General features: G+C 38.8%; 1 protein-coding gene across 1 annotated transcript in view; it reads left to right on the forward strand.

Annotated features, from left to right (window-relative positions):
* Window positions 1–21347, forward strand: part of LOC115788649 (transmembrane protein 65-like) — a 50768-nt gene that overhangs the window by 24194 nt on the left and 5227 nt on the right. Inside the window, exons 2-5 of the mRNA XM_030741774.1 lie at window positions 10427–10471; window positions 11788–11855; window positions 12013–12067; window positions 21143–21185. Of these exons, the coding sequence (XP_030597634.1) occupies window positions 10427–10471; window positions 11788–11855; window positions 12013–12067; window positions 21143–21185 (211 nt within the window). The remainder of the gene's footprint in view (window positions 1–10426; window positions 10472–11787; window positions 11856–12012; window positions 12068–21142; window positions 21186–21347) is intronic.

Below are 21347 nucleotides of genomic sequence, written 5' to 3' on the forward strand. Positions count from 1 at the left end.
TTCATGATGCTGTTTACTCCCCAATATTCTCTTAACCAACCTCTGAGGCCGTCACGGAGCAGCTGTATTTGTACTGCGATTAGATTACACACAGGTGGACTCTTTTTAGTCATTAGCAGTCATCAGGCAACTTCTGAATGCAGTTGTTGCACTCAGAGAAAAGGGGGCTGAATACTTTTGCACACTGCACTTTTCAGTTTTTATTTGTAAAAAATGTTTTGAATCATGTATAATTTTCTTTCCACTTCACAATTGTATACCACTTTGTGTTGGTCTTTCACATTAAATTCCAGTGAAATATATTTATTATGTTTGTGGTTGTAATGTGACAAAATATGGAAAAGTTCAAGGGGTATGAATACTTTTCCAAGCCACTGTACGTTTATACTTGCCCACCTACATTTTCAGTCTGCCCACCCAACTACAGTGGGCTAGAACCGAGCTTGATAAGAACACAAAATATGCTCAAAAAAATGTATCAATAGTGTGCTCTACACCTTCACTCATTCAGACTGTTGATATTATACATACATAAATGTTAATAATGGGGCACATTAACTGTCAGAGACAGATTAATGTGGGTAAGTGCACTTTGCTACATAAATATCTGTTAACTCCAGCTGTGCCTGTGGGATGCTGTCATCTATAGTGATTATTTATATTTATTCCTGTCTGTGATGTTCTGTGTTAATTTTTCATTGTGTTTGTCAGGTGTGCAATATGTTGCAGGAAGAATTTCCACACTGTTAATCAGCAGTCTGATAGCAGACAGATGATACCGCATCTGCTGAAGTCTAATTATGTATACACAGACACACACAGTCAGCTTATGTTTGATTTAATTGTAGACTGACATATGAACTGCGTTCAGCTCACACTGCTGTCATTAGGAGCTTTATGAGATATTCTACAGTAGGCTGGGAAATGGTGAGAGCTACAACTCTTCCTCATTTACTTATCTGACTCCAAATCTGCAGCTATTGGCAGCTTGTACAGTGATATTTTTTGCTTGCATCAGGCAGACCTATTTCTAGATGTTTTGCCAGGAGTCACAGTGTTTGTACTCACACTGCACAGTACACAAGGAAGTCAAAATCAAAAGGGGTGAAAATAGATTATTCACACTTTGTGGCCTGAAGATTTCAGTGGTGTATTTCAAATTAATGCCTTATTTTGTTTTATTTTTAAAGAAGACACCAAGTAGCCTATCCAATGGCTGCATGATGCATCTTTTCTTGTTACAGACCAGGAAACAAAATAATTGGTAGGATGGGAAAACCATAGAGTTCTTAGATCCTTGGTCTGTATACTTTTTGGTCATTGATTTTTCATTTTCAAAGTGGAAAACTTATGTTTTTTTCTTTTCATTTCATACTACAAATCCATATAAAGTCAAACAATATGTATTTATTTTTTCGTCCTTTGAAATCAAAACATAAATTTGCAAAGAAAAACAAAACAGAAAAACGGTCTATCTTTTTATTTTTCTCAAACTGGACGTTTAACACCGTCATCAAGGAAACTCAAGGCGCGTAAATACAAAGTGCTCACTTTTATTTGATGCTTGTTCTTGTCAGTGTATGGTTTAAGGAGCTGTTAGTTAGGATGGCTTTGGAACTACATTCTGAAGGAATTGTGCGCATGGCAAAAAGGGGACTGTCTTTTACAGCAATCTCTGCAATTGTTCTAAACGAAATTTTGTTGTATTATGACGGAATGTCATTATATAATTCGTTGTATAATGATCAATTTTATTGTATGCATAATGACAATAAAGTTCTTTTTGATTCTGTTCTATTCTTCTATTTTGCATTGCTTTGGAGAAAAAAGGGGGGGGTGGGGGGTTCTTCCAGAAGAGCATCAGGAGATTTTGCATAGAAAGTGGCTTGACTGGACTCTCTGATGCACATCTGCAAAAAAACCCCCAAAAAACCAAAAAAATCCAAATTGAAACATACTTTTGGTTTAACAAAAATTAAAAGACGGTCCATTTTTATGTTTCCTATTCTTTGTGAATTTGTGTTTTTATTTCAAAGGGAAAAAAAAAAAATATAATTAGCTTTACATTACATGGATTTGGAGTGACATGAAAATTTAAAAAAAAAAGATGTTTTTGTTTTTTTTAACACCTGTTTTGAAAATGAATAACCAGTCCGTTTTTAGTTTTTCAGTATCTGTTTTCAAAACGGACCAAAAAGTACATGGACCCCGATTGTTGCTGTTAGTAGGAATGTAAAGTTTGTTTTAAGACAACAACGGCAAAGGATATGCTTGCCTGTCATCTACAGTAAGAGACATTAAAGCTGTCTTCACACATGGACAATTTCAGGATAGTCTGCCGGGATATTGTCTAGAGTTTCTCTCATGTAGCACACACCATGAAATAGGCTGCCTCAGACACGTTCCTAGGACACATAATGCACCAGAATATTAGCTGTGCTTTTTTGATGTTTTATGTTCAAAATGACTGCATTGGACATTTGCGTTCTCATGTGTGGCTTTGTTGGACAAGTTGGCATTAAATCTACAGTCAGTATGTTGTAGCTACAAACGCCTTTGCAACCCAACTCTGTAACCTGACGTGCCGTTCTTTAGAAATGCAGCTCAAACACCCCACATGTCTGTCATTGGCTGTCATTTCCTTCTGCACAGCATGGCTGCCTTTTTAAAAAAAATTTTTTTTAACTTATTGGAAGACAATGGATCAACTCAGAGAAATCATACTAATATGTAGTGTTTTGGTTGAGAAATTGCTGAGTTACAGGCACACCAGCATCAGCCACTTGCATATGCTACATTGTAAGTTCTATGCAGCCGTATATATAAGTGCAAGAAAGGTTTAGAACTGCAGGTTGTGTGTAAATGACTGTACTATGGATGTAAGCCAGGGGTCCCCAAACTTTTTCCTGCAAGGGCCAAATAACTTTTCCCTTCTCTGATGGGGGGCCGGGTCAGTTTGAAATAGAAAAAGTGTGACAATTGCAGGGGTACCTCAACATAAACATTTATTGTTTTCAGAAAACGACACATAACCAAACATTAATAACCCTTTCCGGGATCTTCACAGAAAAAAAAAAGTCAGGAAATAAATAATAACTCTATTAACAAACTAAATAACACTATTTACAAAATAAATAACACTATTTATGAAATAATAAACAAATAACCCTCTCTGGGTTCTTCACAGAAAAAAAAGTCTGTGGAACATTAATTTTATGTTGTGCCGTGCACATCTTAACAGGTAAAGTTGTCAGAGCAGAATCTCTTTCTTAAATGACTCATATGAGCAGTCTTTCAAAGTTCTTGTGTTCCTTCCTTATAAGGAAGGTTCCAGAAGGCTTGTAGATACCGCTGTTTGCAGCTTTCTCTCTCATCAACTTCCCTGTGAAAACCACAAAGCAAGCAGGCTGAGAAACCAAACTCAGTGATACAGCACCTACACAGCACATTACATTTACCAGTATGGTTGTGGGGATGGATTTTATCCCAGTAGATTTTATTATGATCATATTTGTTTATACTCAGAATGACTCATTCAAGTCCGAAAAGTGAGCTTACCTATGTATGTTCATCAGTGTGAACTGTGGGCCTGCAATCTGGCTGGTGAGAAGTTGAATGTCAGGTTCCATTCTAGTCACAGCTAGTCTCAAACACTGATGCAGATGTTCATCTGTCAATCTTGATCTCATCGGAGTTTTCAGGAGTGTCATGTGTGAAAAGGTTTGCTCGCAGATATACGTGCTGCCAAAAAGTGTGGACATCTTCATTGCGTGTTTTTTTATGTTAGGGTACGTGTCATTTGGGAGGGCGGCATAGAAGTCAATAAGACTGTTGGGCTTGAACGCGTCTTTCAGAACATCACAGTTCTGTAACTCGGCCAACTCAAACTGATAAGAAGGCTGGGCTTCATCGATGTCGGCAACAAAGGGGTTCTGGAAAAGACGGATTTCTTTTGCATTAACATGTAGTTCACAGAATCGCACAACGAACTCCGCCTTCAGCATTTCCAGTGCTTCCACACACTTTTCAGTTGGGAACGGGACCGCTGGGTTCTCTGCAGAGAGGTTTTGGGTAGCAGGGAGATGGATGAAGTTGTGCTTTTTCACTTGTTCCAAAAGCAGTGCTAGTTTCACCTCAAATGCTTTTATGTGGGAATACATGTCGCAAATGAGTTTCCCCTGGCCTTGTAGCTGCAAGTTAAGGCTGTTCAGCATTTCTGTCACGTCTGTTAAAAATGCCAGGTGCCATTTCCACTCTGGGTCCATCAGCTCTGGAACCGTTTTGTCTTTTGAATGAAGAAATGCGTTAATTTCGGGTAGCAGCTCGTAAAAACGCCTCAAAACTCTGCCCCGGCTCAACCATCGGACCTCTGTGTAATACAGCACGTCGCCGTGCGCAGACTCCAGCTCAGACAGGAATTGTTGGAACTCCCTGTGTTTGAGTCCCTTTGCTCTGATGAAGTTTATGCATGACACCACAACCTTCATGACAGAATCCCACTTCAACACTTTGCAGCACAGTGCTTGCTGGTGAATTAAGCAGTGGACTTGTAGCGGGGCGGTGAGACCCCGCTCTTCCATCTCCCGCTTGACGCGTCCTGTTAGACCCCGAGACACGCCCACCATACTAGGAGCCCTGTCAGTCGTGATGCTGGCAAGCTTTGACCAGTCCAGGTCCAACTCCTCCATGGTTTGGCATACTTTGCCGAAAATATCCTCCCCCGTTGTAGTCCCTTTGAGACTTTGGAGGGCTGCCAGCTCCTCGCACATCTCAAAGTTTGCGTTAACTCCACGAATGAAAATTACCAGCTGCGCTGTGTCCTGCACATCTGTGCTCTCATCCAATGCTAATGAAAAAAAGTCAAATTCTTTTGTCTTCTGCTGCAGCTGTGCATACACATTACCCCCGATTTCTTCGATGCGTCTGGTGATTGTACTCGCTGACAGACTCACTGCATTGAAGACATCTTTCTTCTCGGGACACACCTCCTCCGCAACAGCATTCAAACATTTCTTAACAAACTCTCCATCCGTGAAAGGTTTACCGCTGCTTGCTATCATTTGAGCAACCCGAAAGCTGGCCCGAACGGATGACTGGTTCAGCTGAGCTTGGCGTACAAATGTATTCTGCTGAGCTAACAGTCCAATTTTAACTTTGACAGTTTGTCTGCCCGCATTTGGCCTTGCAAGCTATCATATTTGTCTTTGTGACGGGATTCATAGTGCCGTCGCAGATTGTATTCTTTGAATACCGCCAGCGCCTCTTGACAGATGAGACAAACAGCCTTTTCTTTGCATTGAACAAAAAAATAATCGTTTGTCCACTGCAGGTTAAATACCCTGCATTCTGAATCGATTTTTCTCTTACCTAACCTTTTCGCCATTACAGTGATCCCTCACCTATCGCGGGGTTACGTTCCAGAGACCCCCGCGATAGGTGAAAATCCGGGAAGTAGTGGAGTTATATTAATTTTATTATTTATATATATTTTAAGGCTTTATAAACCTTTCCCACACTCATATAAACCTTCTCCACTCTCTTACTACAACTTGAATGATGAAGATGATGAATTATGTAGCTGGGCAGTACTGATGGCGATGAAGGTGGTGCAGTATCTTCGCCCTCCGTAACTTCTGTTTCCACTATTGGCATAGGCGTAATTGATCTCTTTGTCCCAGTGATGAACATAGTTATGTGTTACAGAAATATCTATATACCGCAAAATCCCGCAATATAATGAAAACTCCGTGGAACAGAATTTGTAATTTTTTTTTTTTTTTAAATCAACGATAAAGTGAAGCCACAATAAGTGAACTGCGATATAATGAGAGTATTACATTCTCTTTGACAGGGGGCAATATTTTTTTCCCTTGGGGTGGGGGTAAGGGGGGTGTTCAGGGGGCCGGGCCAAATGTGCGGCGGGCCGTAATTTGGGGACCACTGATGTAAGTAGTACTGCTGGCACAACAGCACCGCACACCTGTTTGGTACATGGAAGAAATTTTCGCTTTAATTTTTGGATAGTTTTGGATAGTGTATTTCTTTCGGTTATTCCTCTGTGGGCAGCTGCCAGCTTTAGCTGTAGCCAGGGGATATCTGCGTAGCAGATAATGTTCTGTGTGCTATCTATTGTTTATGAACGTAAACATTTGTCAAACATTAACTGATGGTTTTTGAGATTGCATTTCAACAAATAAAATACTTCCTTTCGCTCTCTTCTTGAAACGTTTAGCTGTAAATAATTTGCAAACTCAAACTTTGTATCACCTGGACTACAAACAGGAAATCCAGAATCTTGTGATTCTGCATATTTACATGCACACATCTGTTTATAGTGATTTAAAAACTCTGTACACATCTGTTGCCATCACTCTTTTGTGCTCCACTGATGCCACTGTGAATGAAATGCTTTGAAGGCCTTGGTCAGCCATGGATGCTGTTAAGATTTTAGCAAATAATTGAGATCGATCTCCTGTGGGTTCATTGATCAGCTACAAGATTTAAAGGTCCGCTCTGGCCAGACCTCCCCAGAGGGTTTGTATTTTTTTAGTTTAGAGATCAATTAGTGTTTTATAATTAGGCTTAAGCGTTTCATTCTGTCAGGGGAAATTAGCGCTGAATCTGTAATTCATATTGCAGCTAAAATATACATTGATTTTTTTTTTTGCAGGTAGTGTTTTAAAACAAACAAAAACTACCCACTATAAGAATCACTGCAATCATATATTCTCAACAAATAAAATAAGTTGGAAGACATAAACTTTTGAAATGTTTGCATAAGGAAAACTCCAGTGAACCTGTGAAGAGTGAGGCAGACCTGTGTACATGTATAATCAGCACATTATCTGAATGCATCACACTGAACTGAACCTGCAGTGGATATCTGTCAGACACACGGACCCTTTACTGTGGCCGTTAGTCACATTGGTATGCTTTTTGCTGAGCCTCAAAATACATATATTTAAAATAGTCTCCAGATAAAATTTATATTACAGCCTGTATGTTTTCAAGATTTCCATGAAATGTATATTTTACTTATGTTTATGCCTCACTCCATCCACTCCCTGTGTTGGTTATATTTTCATTCATATATTTTCATTGTGTGATATATACTTGAACGATGCACGGGGCAGCACGGTGGCACACTGGTTAGCACTGTTGCCTCACTGTTAGAATACCATCTGGAAGGCCTGGGTTTGGTTCCACCTTGGCCCGGGCCCCTCTCTCTCTCTCTCTCTCTCTCTCTCTCTCTGTGGAGTTTGCATGTTCTCCCCGTGTCTGCGTGGGTTTCTTCTGGGTACTCCAGTTTCCTCCCACAGTCCAAAGACATGCACTCACTGGGATTAGGTTAATTGGCCACTCTACATTGCCCATAGCTGTGAATGTGAGTGTGGATGGTTGTCTGTCTTTCTGTGTTGGCCCTGTGACAGGCTGGTGACCTGTACAGGGTGTACCCTGCCTCTTGGCCCCATGTCAGCTGGGATTGGCTCCAGGAAAAAAAAAAAAAAAAAAGTAGTCCAGCTCCATAGCCTTGAACTGCAGTTGGCAATGAATCTTCTTTCTGCTCTGAAGATCTGCTGCAAGGTGGAGAACTGGTTCATGTGCTTGTGTGTTAAACTCACTGATGACTTCAGTGACAGTACAGTTGGATATCTGCAATTAGGATGAGAGACTTGATGGAGAAACAGCAAGATGTTGTAAAAAATTTCAGAGAATATGTCCCTTTTTTTTGTAAATGTTCATGATCATATTCTTGGCCAAGGCAACAGTCAATTTCAGATCACTATCCCATGTAGCCTGAAACTGTTTTTAGTGAGGCTGCTCTCAGTGGAAGTCTAGTTATACCTTCGTTGTCATTTACCAGAAGTGGACAGAGGTGGAGGGAATTGGCTCTGGGGAGTGGTCCACGTGGTAAGCTAAGATTCTGTTGCCTTCTATGGGTAGCTGCTGTTGTACATTAATAAAATAAGAATAATGTTTAACAGATTATCATTTCTGGTATTGACTTGCAAAGGCAGCACTAAAATATCTAGTCAGCTAGTCGATCACATCCCTGAAGATAATCCCCTGTGGACGAGTCCACGTGGTCACAAAAAAACTGGCAGGTTCTTGGACATCTGCGCAGATCCTTGAGCTCACCATCTGACCATATTTATGCCTACTCATAGATCCTGAAACTATGACAGGACTTTCATTTGGTGGATATGTCTGTTATCACAGTCAGTTTGTTTGATTGGCAGGCACTCTCATCACAGCCTCTCAGCTGCCCTCTCTTTGCCTTCTTTTTTAATGTGGAGTTTCCAAAATAAAACCAGTAAATCTTTATAGTTTGAAAAATAAATGAGAAATTTAACCACTCACTGCTTCTGTTGTAGTGCAAACTGTCACTGTTGATGTAAGTGTGAGAGGAGAGCACAGAGGCATCCTGTTGTGTTGAAAATGGGTGAAGAGCAACATTTTGTACCATTGTGTTATGTTGACTATGTTATGGAGACACCACAATTGTGTGCAGTTGTGCTCATTATAGATATGATGAGCACGGGAAACAGTAAAATGTTTGTAAAATGACTGTAAAATGTAACAAATACTATAGAAGCTATAGATATAGAAGATAAAATCACTGAACAAGTATTTATTAGTAAAATTATAAATTAATTTGAGTCAGGATTGAAAAGAAACACCATTCTTTTATATATTCTTTTATATTATTGATTGTCAGAATAATTTTGTCTAGCATGAGTCTAAGTTGAGGCTTCTTCATGCAGCCACAGTCCCTCAGAGAGAGGCCAATGGTGCTGAGACCAACTGTCTGTCTTCCCAGAAACTGTCAAAAAAACTTGGTGAACCTTGTGTGAGAGGAACATACAGAAGCAAAGGCAGAAGTCAGGAAACAAAGGAATCAGCAGATTGATGCTTTAATTGACCTACTCCTGTAATTGGACTCTGGCCGAGAGTGCAGTCTGTTCCAGTGGCACACTTCTCAGAGTCAGCTCAGCGTTTCCTGAGGTGCTCCACGCACCAGCCTGATTTTGCAGCTTCTCGCTAATTAAAATGAGATGATGGTCCAAACCAGCATGTGGGACTACTGAGTCTGTGGATGGAAATCAGAGAGCAGCTCTCACAGAAACACAGCTCGAATTTTCACTGAGTCTCATAGTGACTTTTTTTTTTTTAATGTATTTTCATATTTTAACCCTTGTAATATCTGAGTTTTTGAGCACAGTAGAAATATTCATAAGTCAGCTTTTAGGGAATATGACAGAGGTGTTTGCAAACAGGTGCTTATTTACACATAGAGCAGTATTATAATTTATTAGGAGAGGTGTTTGTGGGTTTTTTAAGCTCTGTTGGGGTCTCTGCCAACATCCAACATTAAATCTATGAGCTGAACTGTCTCCAACTGAATTAAGACGGTTTATACGAGCTGTAACTCTTTGACTTGATTACATTTTTTCTGACGTGATTTAACTAGGTTTCCTACATGGTGGCTCAGTGGTGCAGTGGTTAGAATTGTTGACTCACAGCAAGAAAGGTTCTGGGTTCTGTTGTGTGTGGTGTTTGCATGTTCTCCCTCTGTTTGGTTCTCTTCAGCTTCTCTGGCTTCCTCTCACATTGCACAGACATGAATGTTAGGTTAATTAGTTATTCTAAATTGACTGTAGGCTTCAAGGGATCTGTTAAAAAATTCTACGATACCTGGCAGCCATTCTTATCTTATTTTGAAGGTATTTCAGCAGACAAATTTGTGTAATGGTCTATTGTTGGTTGTATTATATATGCACAAACCTGAGATTAATATTAGTTGTTTTACAAGCACAAGATGTGTACACGTTGCTGTAATAGATCCAGCACAGAAGGGGTGGGAGGGATTTTTGTGGTGTCTTTGTTTTTGTTGCTGTTTTGTGTTTATTTAAAAAAACAAACAAAAAAAAACAATAAAAACACTTTGATCAAAAAAAAAAATTGACTGTAGGCTTGAGTGGTTGTCTCTCTGTCTTAGCCTCGTCTCTGTGTCTCTGGCAGCCTTTCCTTTCCATGAGCCTCTTTCCCCCGTGACAGCTGGAATAATCTTAAAATAATCTTGTTTTAAAGAAATTAATTGCAGTGATGCTCGAGATAAACTCAGGAATGAAGTGTTCTGCAGTGAAATTGAGCCTAGTTGCTGTTTCTTTGGGACTCTTGTAGGACACGAGCTGGTGAGGGTTTCATGCATTTTAGTACATTTTTAGGGGGGGAGCAATTGCATTCTGAAACTTTACTGTGGAGCTTCGGCTGAAAGTCTAGATGGATGATTATACATGAGAGGCGGCTGTGATGAGTTTTCAGTGATGAAACTGTATCTTCATGTTGCTGCAGACACTTAAATTCAAACCTCAGCAGTTAATGAGTGAAATTCTGATGTGTTTTTAATTTATTTTTTCTGCAGATAAACTGGAGCCCTCACCACCGACTGCAGCACAGATCAGATATGGTGAGAGATTAAACCCTGCACACACAAACACAAATCCTCCAAATTTTGGAAGGAAATTGCAAACTGAAATTTATTCATCAGTAATTTTGCAGTTTCCTCCAGTTCAGGCTTTAATGCTTGAACAGTAGTTGATATTTGACTTTGGAAAGAAACTTTTTTTAATGCTCATATTGCAGATGCAGAACACTTTTTTATTTTTACATCGCTTTTACAAGCGATGTACTTAGTTCTTGTGATTTTTTTTTTTTTTTAATTGTCTTTCTCAGTATGAAATAATATTCTCTGAAATCTGAAAATCAGTGATACTGTTGATTCAGTAAGTGACCTCCTATCAGACTTCGATAAAACTGATTTTTGTAGCCAGAGGAGTCGTGGCCTGCTGGTCATTAGGAAGCAAGGGCGCAGGAATGACTTTACTATTCGGGGGGACACATATCGGAAACTTGACAGATCTGTAAATACTCGGAGCAAAGCATAAAAAATGCTATTTGATGTTTACATATGTATATGTTTATAATCATAAGATGTGAGCAAACCACCAAAAAAAATGGCTTTTATCAAGCATAATGACCATGTCATTCCAGGGCTGTGTGCCTACTTTATCAGGTGGCTACACTGATACTAGCAAGCTAAATATTTCAGTAGCACAAAAATAATTTAGTAGCACACACAAGTGCAATGTGTGATAGGTTTTATTGGTCAAAAGCATTTAATACTGGTCAAAAATGTATTTATGTAGGTTAACTGCCAATAGAACTGGTTCTTTAATTAAACAACGTTCTGACATTAAAGAAGCCTCACAAATAATGTCATGAACAAATGATTCACTTTTTAATATCAACCTTAAGTAAAAAAACAGCTATTAAATTATACCTATTCAGTTTGAAACTCTGTTTGTTTAGACAACAAAAACAAAATGTAATCAATGTTAAAATCAATAAAATAACAACCAACAGAAATAAATAAAAGTGATACTTCTCGCATTTAATAGACAAGCTGTGTCTATTAATTTAATAGACAAGCTGTGTTCCCCACCCCCACCCCCGTTCTCCCTATGTTAGGAAGAGTGCAGGTTTAAGACACTTTGCATGCACTACCTTCTTATATACACTTTAGGATTTTATGATTGCTGTCTCATAAGGTTTATAATAAATATTTTTGAAATATGAATCTAAAACCAGCCGCTATGCCTATGAAAACACGGGAAACAACTTCAAAGAGATCTGTAATGCTTTTCCTCATTTTCTCTATTTAATCTGTTAAATGTATTCTATACTTTTAATGTTTTTCATTTACCTTCTCCTCTTAATTTGCAGTTTTACTCCACAACGCCATCCCCTTTGTTGGATTTGGCTTTTTGGATAATGCCATTATGATTGCAGCAGTAAGTGAATCTCATTTTGTAGGAATTAGTTGCTTATAAAGAAAAAAAGGGGAGCCTTACCTCAGCAGTAAAGCTGTAATTTCCTTCTGTCTGCTCTTCCTGATGTGCTAAACACTGAGTCAGGTTGAACATTTCACCTTTTTCTTTTATTTTCCAGGGAACACAAATCGAACTCTCCATTGGAGTCACACTGGGGATCTCCACCATGGCTGGTAAGAGCTGACAGAGAAACAGAGCAGGGAATCTGTAGAGGCAGAGTCACAGTAATATCTAAAGTTACTTTATTATCTTGTTGGCTGTTAACATTTTAATTGAAAAAAGTTTTGATTGGGAATCCAAGCAAAGTTCCAAACTTTGTGCTTCCATCTTCTCAGATGAGTTGATTTCTATCTATTTTACAACAACTGTGATATATATGTTAATAATATATATATATATATATATATATATATATATATATATATATATATATATATATATATATATATATATATAAGGGGTGGGACTCGATTAAAAAAATATCTAATTAATTAGGAGCTTTGTAATTAATTAATAGAAATTAATCGCCATCTTAGCTCATTAATTACTATTAACTATGTACATGAATCTTCAAAATATGTTGGACTGATTTATGATTTTTATACCCAGTAGAAGCTGTTAAGTTTTGATGAGCAGAGGAGAGGCGGGTGTGGAAAAATCAAAACCTTTAGATTTTAGAGCTTATGTTCTCTGTTTTCAGCCTCATGAAGTGAAGAACTGCTGATCTCAGCTAATCTTTTGATATCATTCAGGGCTACTTGTGTTTGGGTTCTAGTGTGCTGATGAATACAAGATCGCATCATTTTAGGCATGGGGCTTTGCAGTATACTGTGACATATTAACAATACAAATGCCTAACTCCAGTAACCATCTTTATAATATTCCAAAACAGCGGGTCGCAGTAAGGCATGGTAATGTTTGCAATGCGCTGTAAAGCCGGCGTGACTATAGCCACGTGCCGTATTTTTCGGACTATACGTCGCTCCGGAGTATAGGTCGCACCAGCCAAAAAATGCATAATAAAGAAGAAAAAACATATATAGGTCGCACTGGACTATACGTCACACTTTTTTTTGGGGGGGGGGGTTGATAGAATCCGAGACCCAGAGCAGAAATTCCATCTTGAACGGCAATTTAAAATAATAATGGATTAAAGAACAGGACGAACACGGTTACGCCTACGTTATGCTAACGTAGCACATTCAGCTACATGACGCACAACGAACACGTGTTCGGTATGTTAACGTAACATTAAGTTATTCAGATAACCATAGCATAAAGAACATACTAACAAGTTAACCAAACCATCAATCCATTGAATTCTTCATCCTCGGTGTCACTTCTAAACAATTCCGTACACTCCGTAGACGAAGCGCCGCTTCCTCTTCTGTGTCGCGTTAGTCAGACTCGTCGTCAGCTGCAGTTCCAATTATTCCAGCCTTTCTGAATCCCAACAGGATGGTTTGTCACTGAAGCCCATGTTTTCTTGATCCATCCAATGACTTCCAGGAAAGTTGGGTGGTGCATTCTCCCAGTTGCCGTTAAGCTGTGCTCTCCATCCATCATCCACTGCGCCCACAGGTTACGCAAGACTGCCTTAAAGCTGCAGTTCACGGAGATGTCAAGTGGCCGGAGTATTTTAGTTCATGTGTTATAAATGTCACATATACGTCGCTCCGGAGTATAGGTCGCACCCCCAGCCAAACTATGAAAAAAAGTGCGACTTATACTCCGGAAAATACGGTAACACAAATTTTGTTGAAGATAAGAGTGAGAAGCTGTTCACAGATTAAGAAACGTGTGGAAATTTTTTTATTGATATCAGCTAACGTCATCACTTCTTATGAAGTTTTAACAAAGGTTGTTATAAATAACAAAAGCTAAGGCGAGGTGCTAAGAAATGTTTTCTTCACTAAATAAAGTAAATGTAAATGTATAATAAAAATGTAATAATGGTTTAACAGAAATTATCATTTACAATAAATCTAACAGAAATAAAGTGCTCACGTTTGAGACCGAGATGTCAGGATCACCGTGAGTCAAAAGCCTTTACATGTGTAATGCAAGATGTAAACGGGCCAGCCACAGTCATGGACCGCGTCGCCATGATATGAAGTTAAATTTTTATGGAGGTGCATGTCGGGTTACAGTGCAGGTTATGGTGTAGGGCAGGGGTCATCAACTACATTTGTCCAAGGGCCAGAATTTTTCTCGGCAGACACTGTGAGGGCTAGATGCTCTCCTAAAGTAAAGTAAAATAAAATTAATATTGTATCCTAAGTAATAATTAGGGGTGGGACTCGATTAAAAAAAATTAATCAAATTAATTAGGAGCTTTGTAATTAATTAATTGAAATTAATTGCATTTTAATCACATTTAAATATTTAACATCATAAATATTAATTTAAGTTTGGTTGATGAATGATTCAATATACATAAGCTTAAACTTCAAAATTTTGTTTATTTTCCCACCAGTCTGCTACACAGACCAACAAAGGGCGGAAGTGCTCCTGTGATAAGCAAACACCTGCAATCATAACTGGATAGTTTTATTCTACATTAATGTCTCACTTAATACAGTTGGAAATTAATCATTCGCTCAGCTGTATTTCTTGATGTTGAAATGTGTTATCCTTGTTTTAGCAGCTTATTTTGAATTAAAGACTTGAAAACACAAAAAGGAGCAAAAGTTCGTTCTCCGTTTAACAGCTGTTTTTACACAGCTGTGTGACACACTCACGGTTGCTAGGCGACATGAGCTACGCAGAGGTGAGGGCAGGCGACGCTGATATGAAGGCTAGCCGCTCACTTCCGGCCTTTGCGGTCTTTGTGGGCTGCCAAGGACGTGGGCCGGGTCCTTCGAACGATGCGGCCCCTGAATCTGGACACTGAATGTCGATATAATAAGTATGCCTGGAACTCGTGCGCTGAGAAACGTTCCACGGTGCAAAGTGCGATTAAAATGCGTTAAAAATTTTTATTCGTTATTTTCCCCGTAATTAATTAATCGAAATTAACGCGTTAAAGTCCCACCCCTAGTTAGAATTTGATAATCAATTTTCCTTTTAAATTCATACTATTTTTAATGATGTGATGTGCAAGTCTTGCACTTACATGTTCTGATGGTTGTCTGCAATTGTGCGCAGTTCTCATTATCCCATATGAGCACGGGAAACAAAAACCATAAAATCCTGGAGCTCGCTTTCTCCCTCTTTCCATCACTCAACTCTTTGGTTTCCATGGATACTTGGCTCCATTTTCCTCTGCAAAGTGCAAATCAGAGGCTGAAGACGAGCTCTAGATCAATAGCTCTGCTGTGACATCTTTATCTATCCAGGGTCTTATGTCTGTGTCATCACAGTCCAACCTGCAGAGTTGTTTTATTTTATTGGGAGGGGGGAACCTTTGAAGTTTTGCTGACTCCTGTTTCTTCTCCCAGGTCTTTACTATCTTATTCTACAAGTGTGCTGGGTGAAATGACTTGAGCTTGTTTCACTGTCTCACGAATGGCCATCAAGGAGTTTCTATTCGAAGCTGTCCATTTGGAGTTTCAGCTCCTGTAGTGCATGTGCACATTCAGTTTCAAGCTTTGTTGCCTTTTAGTTTCAATAAACAAATAACTTTTCCACCACAATGCAGTCCACAGTGTTAATTATTCAGAGCTGTAGTGCATTGTTGGTGTGCTGGAATTATTGTGAAGCTGATTTTGCTGATGGTGAAAACCATGAAAGCAGAAGATAAGCTGACTGGAGTCTTGGTGCCTTTCCAAATATGCTCTTTGATCCATGAAAACTTTCACACCTTCTCTCACTCCTACTGAATCTCATCTGGTATTTTATGCTTTGATTTGTTGTTTGGATACTCTCTGTGCCTTTTCATCATTTGAATATGAATATGCAGCGATGTATGTGGGCCACTTGGCACTGGACACTTGTAGGTATATACACTTTTCTGTCAGGGTGTTGTGTGGGTGGGTCCTTAAAAAGGAGCATGTTGGAGGAGGCATATAGTCTGAGCATCAGGTAAATATTTGTGCTGTTAGAAATCCCTTTTATCCCTGGGGTCTTTTTCTCAGGTGGAACCTTCTGTAAAAGTATTAACTGGACCCCCCCCCCCTGAGTCCCCCCCCCCCCCCCCCCCCCCACACACACACACACACACACACACACACACACACACACACATTAAATACAGAAAAAAAGAGGATTATGTCACAGAGACACATTTGTGCTTAGTCCTAATACTCTGTAGGCACCTTAAAGCACCCTCAGGCACTTATTTTGATGTATCATCTGTATTTCCTTTTTATTTCAGTGGTCAAAGGGACATAAACACTGCATTTTCGCATGCAAATCAGGTTTTCAAATTCTTTCTTCACCTGCAAGCACATAAAAGCTGCACATATCGAACCAGATAAAATCTGATAAAAATCACATAAAAAATATACACACTTTAGCTTTGGGGAAAAAATCCAATGTATTCCTTTTACATCTCTGCGGAGCTATTAATGCATGGTAGTCTCATGAAAGATGTAATGTTTAAAGATCGTTCTGGTGAAGAGGGAACTGGAAATACTTAATACAAGAAATAATGATTTTATTTTTTAATGATTAATTGATAAATGGTAAAAATAGCAACAAAAATAAATATAATAAAAATAAATAAACAAGATAAAACACACTGAAATGAGAAGTGAGCTAAACCTTGCTTTTGAAACTTGTTCGGAAGGAGCAGTAGTTTTTCTTTACATTTTTTTTTCTGAGTTGTGAATATTTTTAGGTCTGAAAACATCTGAAATAAAAAAAATACAGTAATCCTTATCGCGGGTGTTCCGTTCCAGAACTGTATAGGCATTTATTTTAATGCCTATACATTATTTTAGTAGTTATTCACTATTTTAAGTTTTTATAAACCCTCCCCACACACTTATACACCAAATATATACATTACTGTACAACTACGCATGTGATGAACCGCAAAAACCCGCGAAACAGCGAAAATACCGCAATAAATATTTTACACTAATATTGATCGAAAACCCGCGAAACAGCGAGTCTGCAAAAATTGAACCGCGAAGTAGCGAGGGATTACTGTATATAAAGCATAAAAACACAATTATATAATTAGAAACATTGAAAAAAGTGACAGACATGTTTCTAACTTTGCTGTCAGACAGTAATCAGTGTCTGTATTTACAGGTTACTGCTCTGCTTTCAGCCCCATGCTAAAGTTTCAGATTAATCTTAATAATTACTGGATTCTTCCTAGTGCAACAAGACTGTTAAGTAGGCGCAGGAACCTTTTAATTAAATGGTAAATGGACTCATTCAGGGCACTTTGGCAAGTTAAGTGTCTTAATTAAGCATAAAAAAATCCAATTATGTAGCACAAATAACTACTGCTAAAGAAGCAATATATTTATCTTGTTGATTTTCTGGAGCATCATATTTTTTGGGTTTAATTATGCCTTAAAATTACCAAAAAATGCACTTTGTTCCAAAACTCATTGAAGTGTTAAAAAAAAAAGAAGGCGTGTGGGAAATTGGGTTGGGACAGGAAGTGCATCTGGCATAAAATCTTGGCCAGATCAAGCACGCAGAATATAAATACAGAGGGATAAACTTAATGAGCCATACCATGAAGCTATGGGAAAGAGTTGCTGAGAAGAGAGGGTGAAAAGAGAGGTGAGGATCAGTGAGCAACAGCATGGCTTCATGCTGAGCGCTACAGATGTGAAACACAAAACACTATACAGCTCTTCAAATGCACGTGTTAGGACAAACAATCTTACTTCCCAAAGCTTCAATTTGCGGTGGGGCACCAGGCAGGGCTGCCCATTCTCTCCCTCACTTTTTGTAATTTTCATTGTGCCACTAGCAGCCACAATCTGACAAAATTGTCAGACTGCCCCAGGGCAGCTGTGGCTACATTAGTAGCTTACCACCACAGAGTATGATTGAGGTGTGAATGAATAGTGCATGAAATTGTAAAGCGTCTTTGGGTGTCTAGAAAAGCGCTATATAAGACTAATACATTATTATTTATTAATATTAAAATGTAGATATTAAAGGAATTCAAACTGAAAATAAAGACCATAAGATAAGTCTTTATGCTGATCATTTATTACCTTTCCTTGGGAACTCACAAGCTACTCTTCTGAAGACAATCACACTTATAGGTAAGTTCTCATTTATATCAGACTACTCCATCAACTGAAGTAAATCAACATTTTTGCCTCTGAATTGTAATTGTTCCAAGATATGGAATCAGCAACAGTAAATTTCTTGAATATCAGAAATTGAGGTCCATCATACAGGCAAGATTTAATTTAAATCATCTGAACTTAGAAATCGCTGTAAGGGTAACAGAATTTCTAAATCTCTGTACCCCTAAATTGTTATAAAAATATATATAAGTTATTGTTAAAAATTAATTATTCGATTTCCCTTCCAACTGCAAAATGGGAGTGAGATCTTTCCATCAACCCAGATGAAAACTTCTGGACACCGATATACTTAAACACCTTCAAAATGACTAAAAGTCATTATACAATACAAAACTCTCCGTAGAATACACTATATGGGACACAGAATGTTTCAAATGGGCCTCAGAGACACAAATATATACACGCACTGTTCAGGCAACCATGCAGAGAACTATATGCATGTTATATGGTCGTGAACGCCTGTTCAGAGGTTCTGGCAGAGGATATGTGAAGATCTTTCCACATGATTTAATTTCGGTATCCCAACCTCACCCAAACTGTGAATTTAAGGTGATGTAAGTGAATTAGATATGGAAGCAACTATGTCACACATAGTTCTTACTGCCTTATGCATCGCTAAGAAAACAATCCTCACTTCAAGCCCTGGACCTGTGGTCACGTATAGGGAACTGGGGTGCTCAACGAGGCCCTCCTGGTCATGTGTATCCTTGACCCTTCCCCTCCTCCCGCCACTCCCCACAAAACAGAATACGTGTGTGTACGAGAGGGAAATGGGTGGAAAGGTGAAACGGTAAGGAGTTGAGATAGTGAAGGTGGATGATAGTGAAGGTGGTGAAGTTTAAATGTCTGGGGTCAACCATCCAAAGCAAAGGACAGTTCACAAGAAGAATAAGCAGTCCTACATATTTGTTTAAAATGTACATCCTGGTCAAAAATGTCTCCAAGATTTTTCTTGGAGACTAAGGTAATGCCATCCAGAGTAATTATATAATTAGATAACATGTTTCTAAGATTTGTGGGGCAGAGTACAATAACTTCAGTTTTATCTGAATTTAGAAGCAGGAAATTAGAGGTCATCCAGACCTTTATGTCTTTAAGACATTCCTGCAGTTTAACTGTGTGTCATCAGGCTTTATGGACAGATAAGGCTGGGTATCATCTGCATAACAATGAAAATGTATGCAATTTTTTTCTAATAATACTGCCTAAGGGAAGCATCTATAGTGTAAATATAATTGGTCCTAGCACAGAGCCCTGTGGAACTCCATAATTAACCTCAGTGTGTGACGAAGACTGCCCATTTACATGAACAAATTGGAGTTTATCATATGATAAATATGACTCAAACCACTGCAGCACAGCACCTTTAATACCCATAGCATGCTCTAGTCTCCATAATAAAATGTTATGGTCAGCAGTATCAAAAGCTGCACTGAGGTCCAACAGGACAAGAACAGAGATGAGTCCACTGTCAGAGGCGCTAAGAAGATCATTTGTAACCGTCACTAATGCTGTTTCTGTACTGTGATAAATTCTGAAACCTGACTGAAACTCTTCAAATAAACCGTTCCTCTGCAGATGAGCAGTTAGCTGTTTTACAACTACTCTTTGAAGAATCTTTGAGAGAAAAGGAAGGTTGGAGATTGGCCTATAATTAGCTAAGACAGCTGGGTCAAGTGATGGCTTTTTAAGTAATGGTTTAATTACTGCCACCTTAAAAGAGTGTGGTACATAGCCAACTAGTAAAGACAGATATAAGAAAGATAGAGGTATTATATATTGCAGGTATAAGAGCTTAAGTTGCATTTATTTGTCTGGCTGTTAGGATGTAACCAAAATGCTTGTATATAATCTTAATAAAGACTGAATTTAGAAGTGTTACCTGATATAGTGCTGTTGCATTCAGTTAAATGATGGAAGTAATCACAATTTAAAATAAGCTCAAGAGACGAGTGCGACCTCTGCTTGCTTCCTCATCGATAAATGTCTGGGTCAGCAGCAGAAAAGATTGGATAAAGCTTTCACCACATCCAGCATTAGGAGGTGGTGTGTGCATGTGTGTAATGTGTCAGACTTAAATTGTCCTTGATAAGACATTAGCACAGCAAAGTGCAGATTTCCTTCAGAGATTTTGGTCCCTGTTCTCTCAGAGGAAAGTATAGTTGATGGCGAGTTGATGGTTATTAGATTTTTGATTCAGTCTGAAGTAAACCTCATGTTCCTGCGAAATTTTCAGATTAAGACGTCTGAGTTTGTTTTTTTCCTGAAACTTTAAAGCTTATTAAAGTGTAGTCTCTGGAGCTTGAAAAAGGCGACTGGACTTCTTCTTGTTTCTTGAAGACGTTTCACCTCTCATCCGAAAGGCTTCTTCAGTTCTCAACCAAATGGTGGAGAGACCCAGGTATTTAAACCCCTGTGGGCGTAGTCCCCTGGAGGTGGTTATGACCCTCTATTGATCATGTGCTTGAACACATGTGCCCAGGTGTGAAGGGGGCGTGGGTCATATTTAATCAGTGGTTTCAGTTGAAACCAATTTAGGACTCCGCTCCATTGTTTCCTGTGGCCTATTGAGGTCACTGGAACAAAGGTGTGAATGGGGGTTGAGACGTCTGGGAAGGGAGCTCAGGACAGCACTGTAAGCGGGGGAAAGTTGGTGACGTAATCCACCTCCTCTGTTCAATGATGGTTGTTCACAGTACTGTGAACAACCATCATGACCTGACCTATGACCTATGACCTATGACCTGGATAACTGAGAATCTACACAGACTTATTAAAGTGTGTTGAGAAGAAAAAAAAAGCTGCCTCTTAAAGAGAGCGATTTATAATTCATAAAATGACACCATTTCTGAGTCCATTATTTTCCCAAACATTAAACATGACATAAATCAATCACCAAGTTGCTGCTGGAAGCGCACACATCAGCAGCATTTCTCTTTTATGTGTTATCCATTTCTGTGCTAGTAGTTTTTTTTCATCAGAGCGGCAGGAATCAAAGTGGTTTCCTCTTTGTGTTTGCAGCTGCGGCTCTGGGGAACCTGGTTTCAGATCTGGCAGGTCTTGGGTAAGCAGCATCCTTATAAACGGTCTCTGAATATTCAGATTTATTCTGAGCAAACTGTGTGAAGTTTGCTGGTGCAGGTTAGCTGTGTACAGTTCTTTTTCTGTTTAAATATCTTTTTTATTTTCTTATTTATTTGTAGTAAATTTCTGTTTCCTTCATTTA

This window comes from Archocentrus centrarchus, chromosome 11 (assembly GCF_007364275.1).
Source record: "Archocentrus centrarchus isolate MPI-CPG fArcCen1 chromosome 11, fArcCen1, whole genome shotgun sequence".
Lineage (NCBI taxonomy): Eukaryota > Metazoa > Chordata > Actinopteri > Cichliformes > Cichlidae > Archocentrus > Archocentrus centrarchus.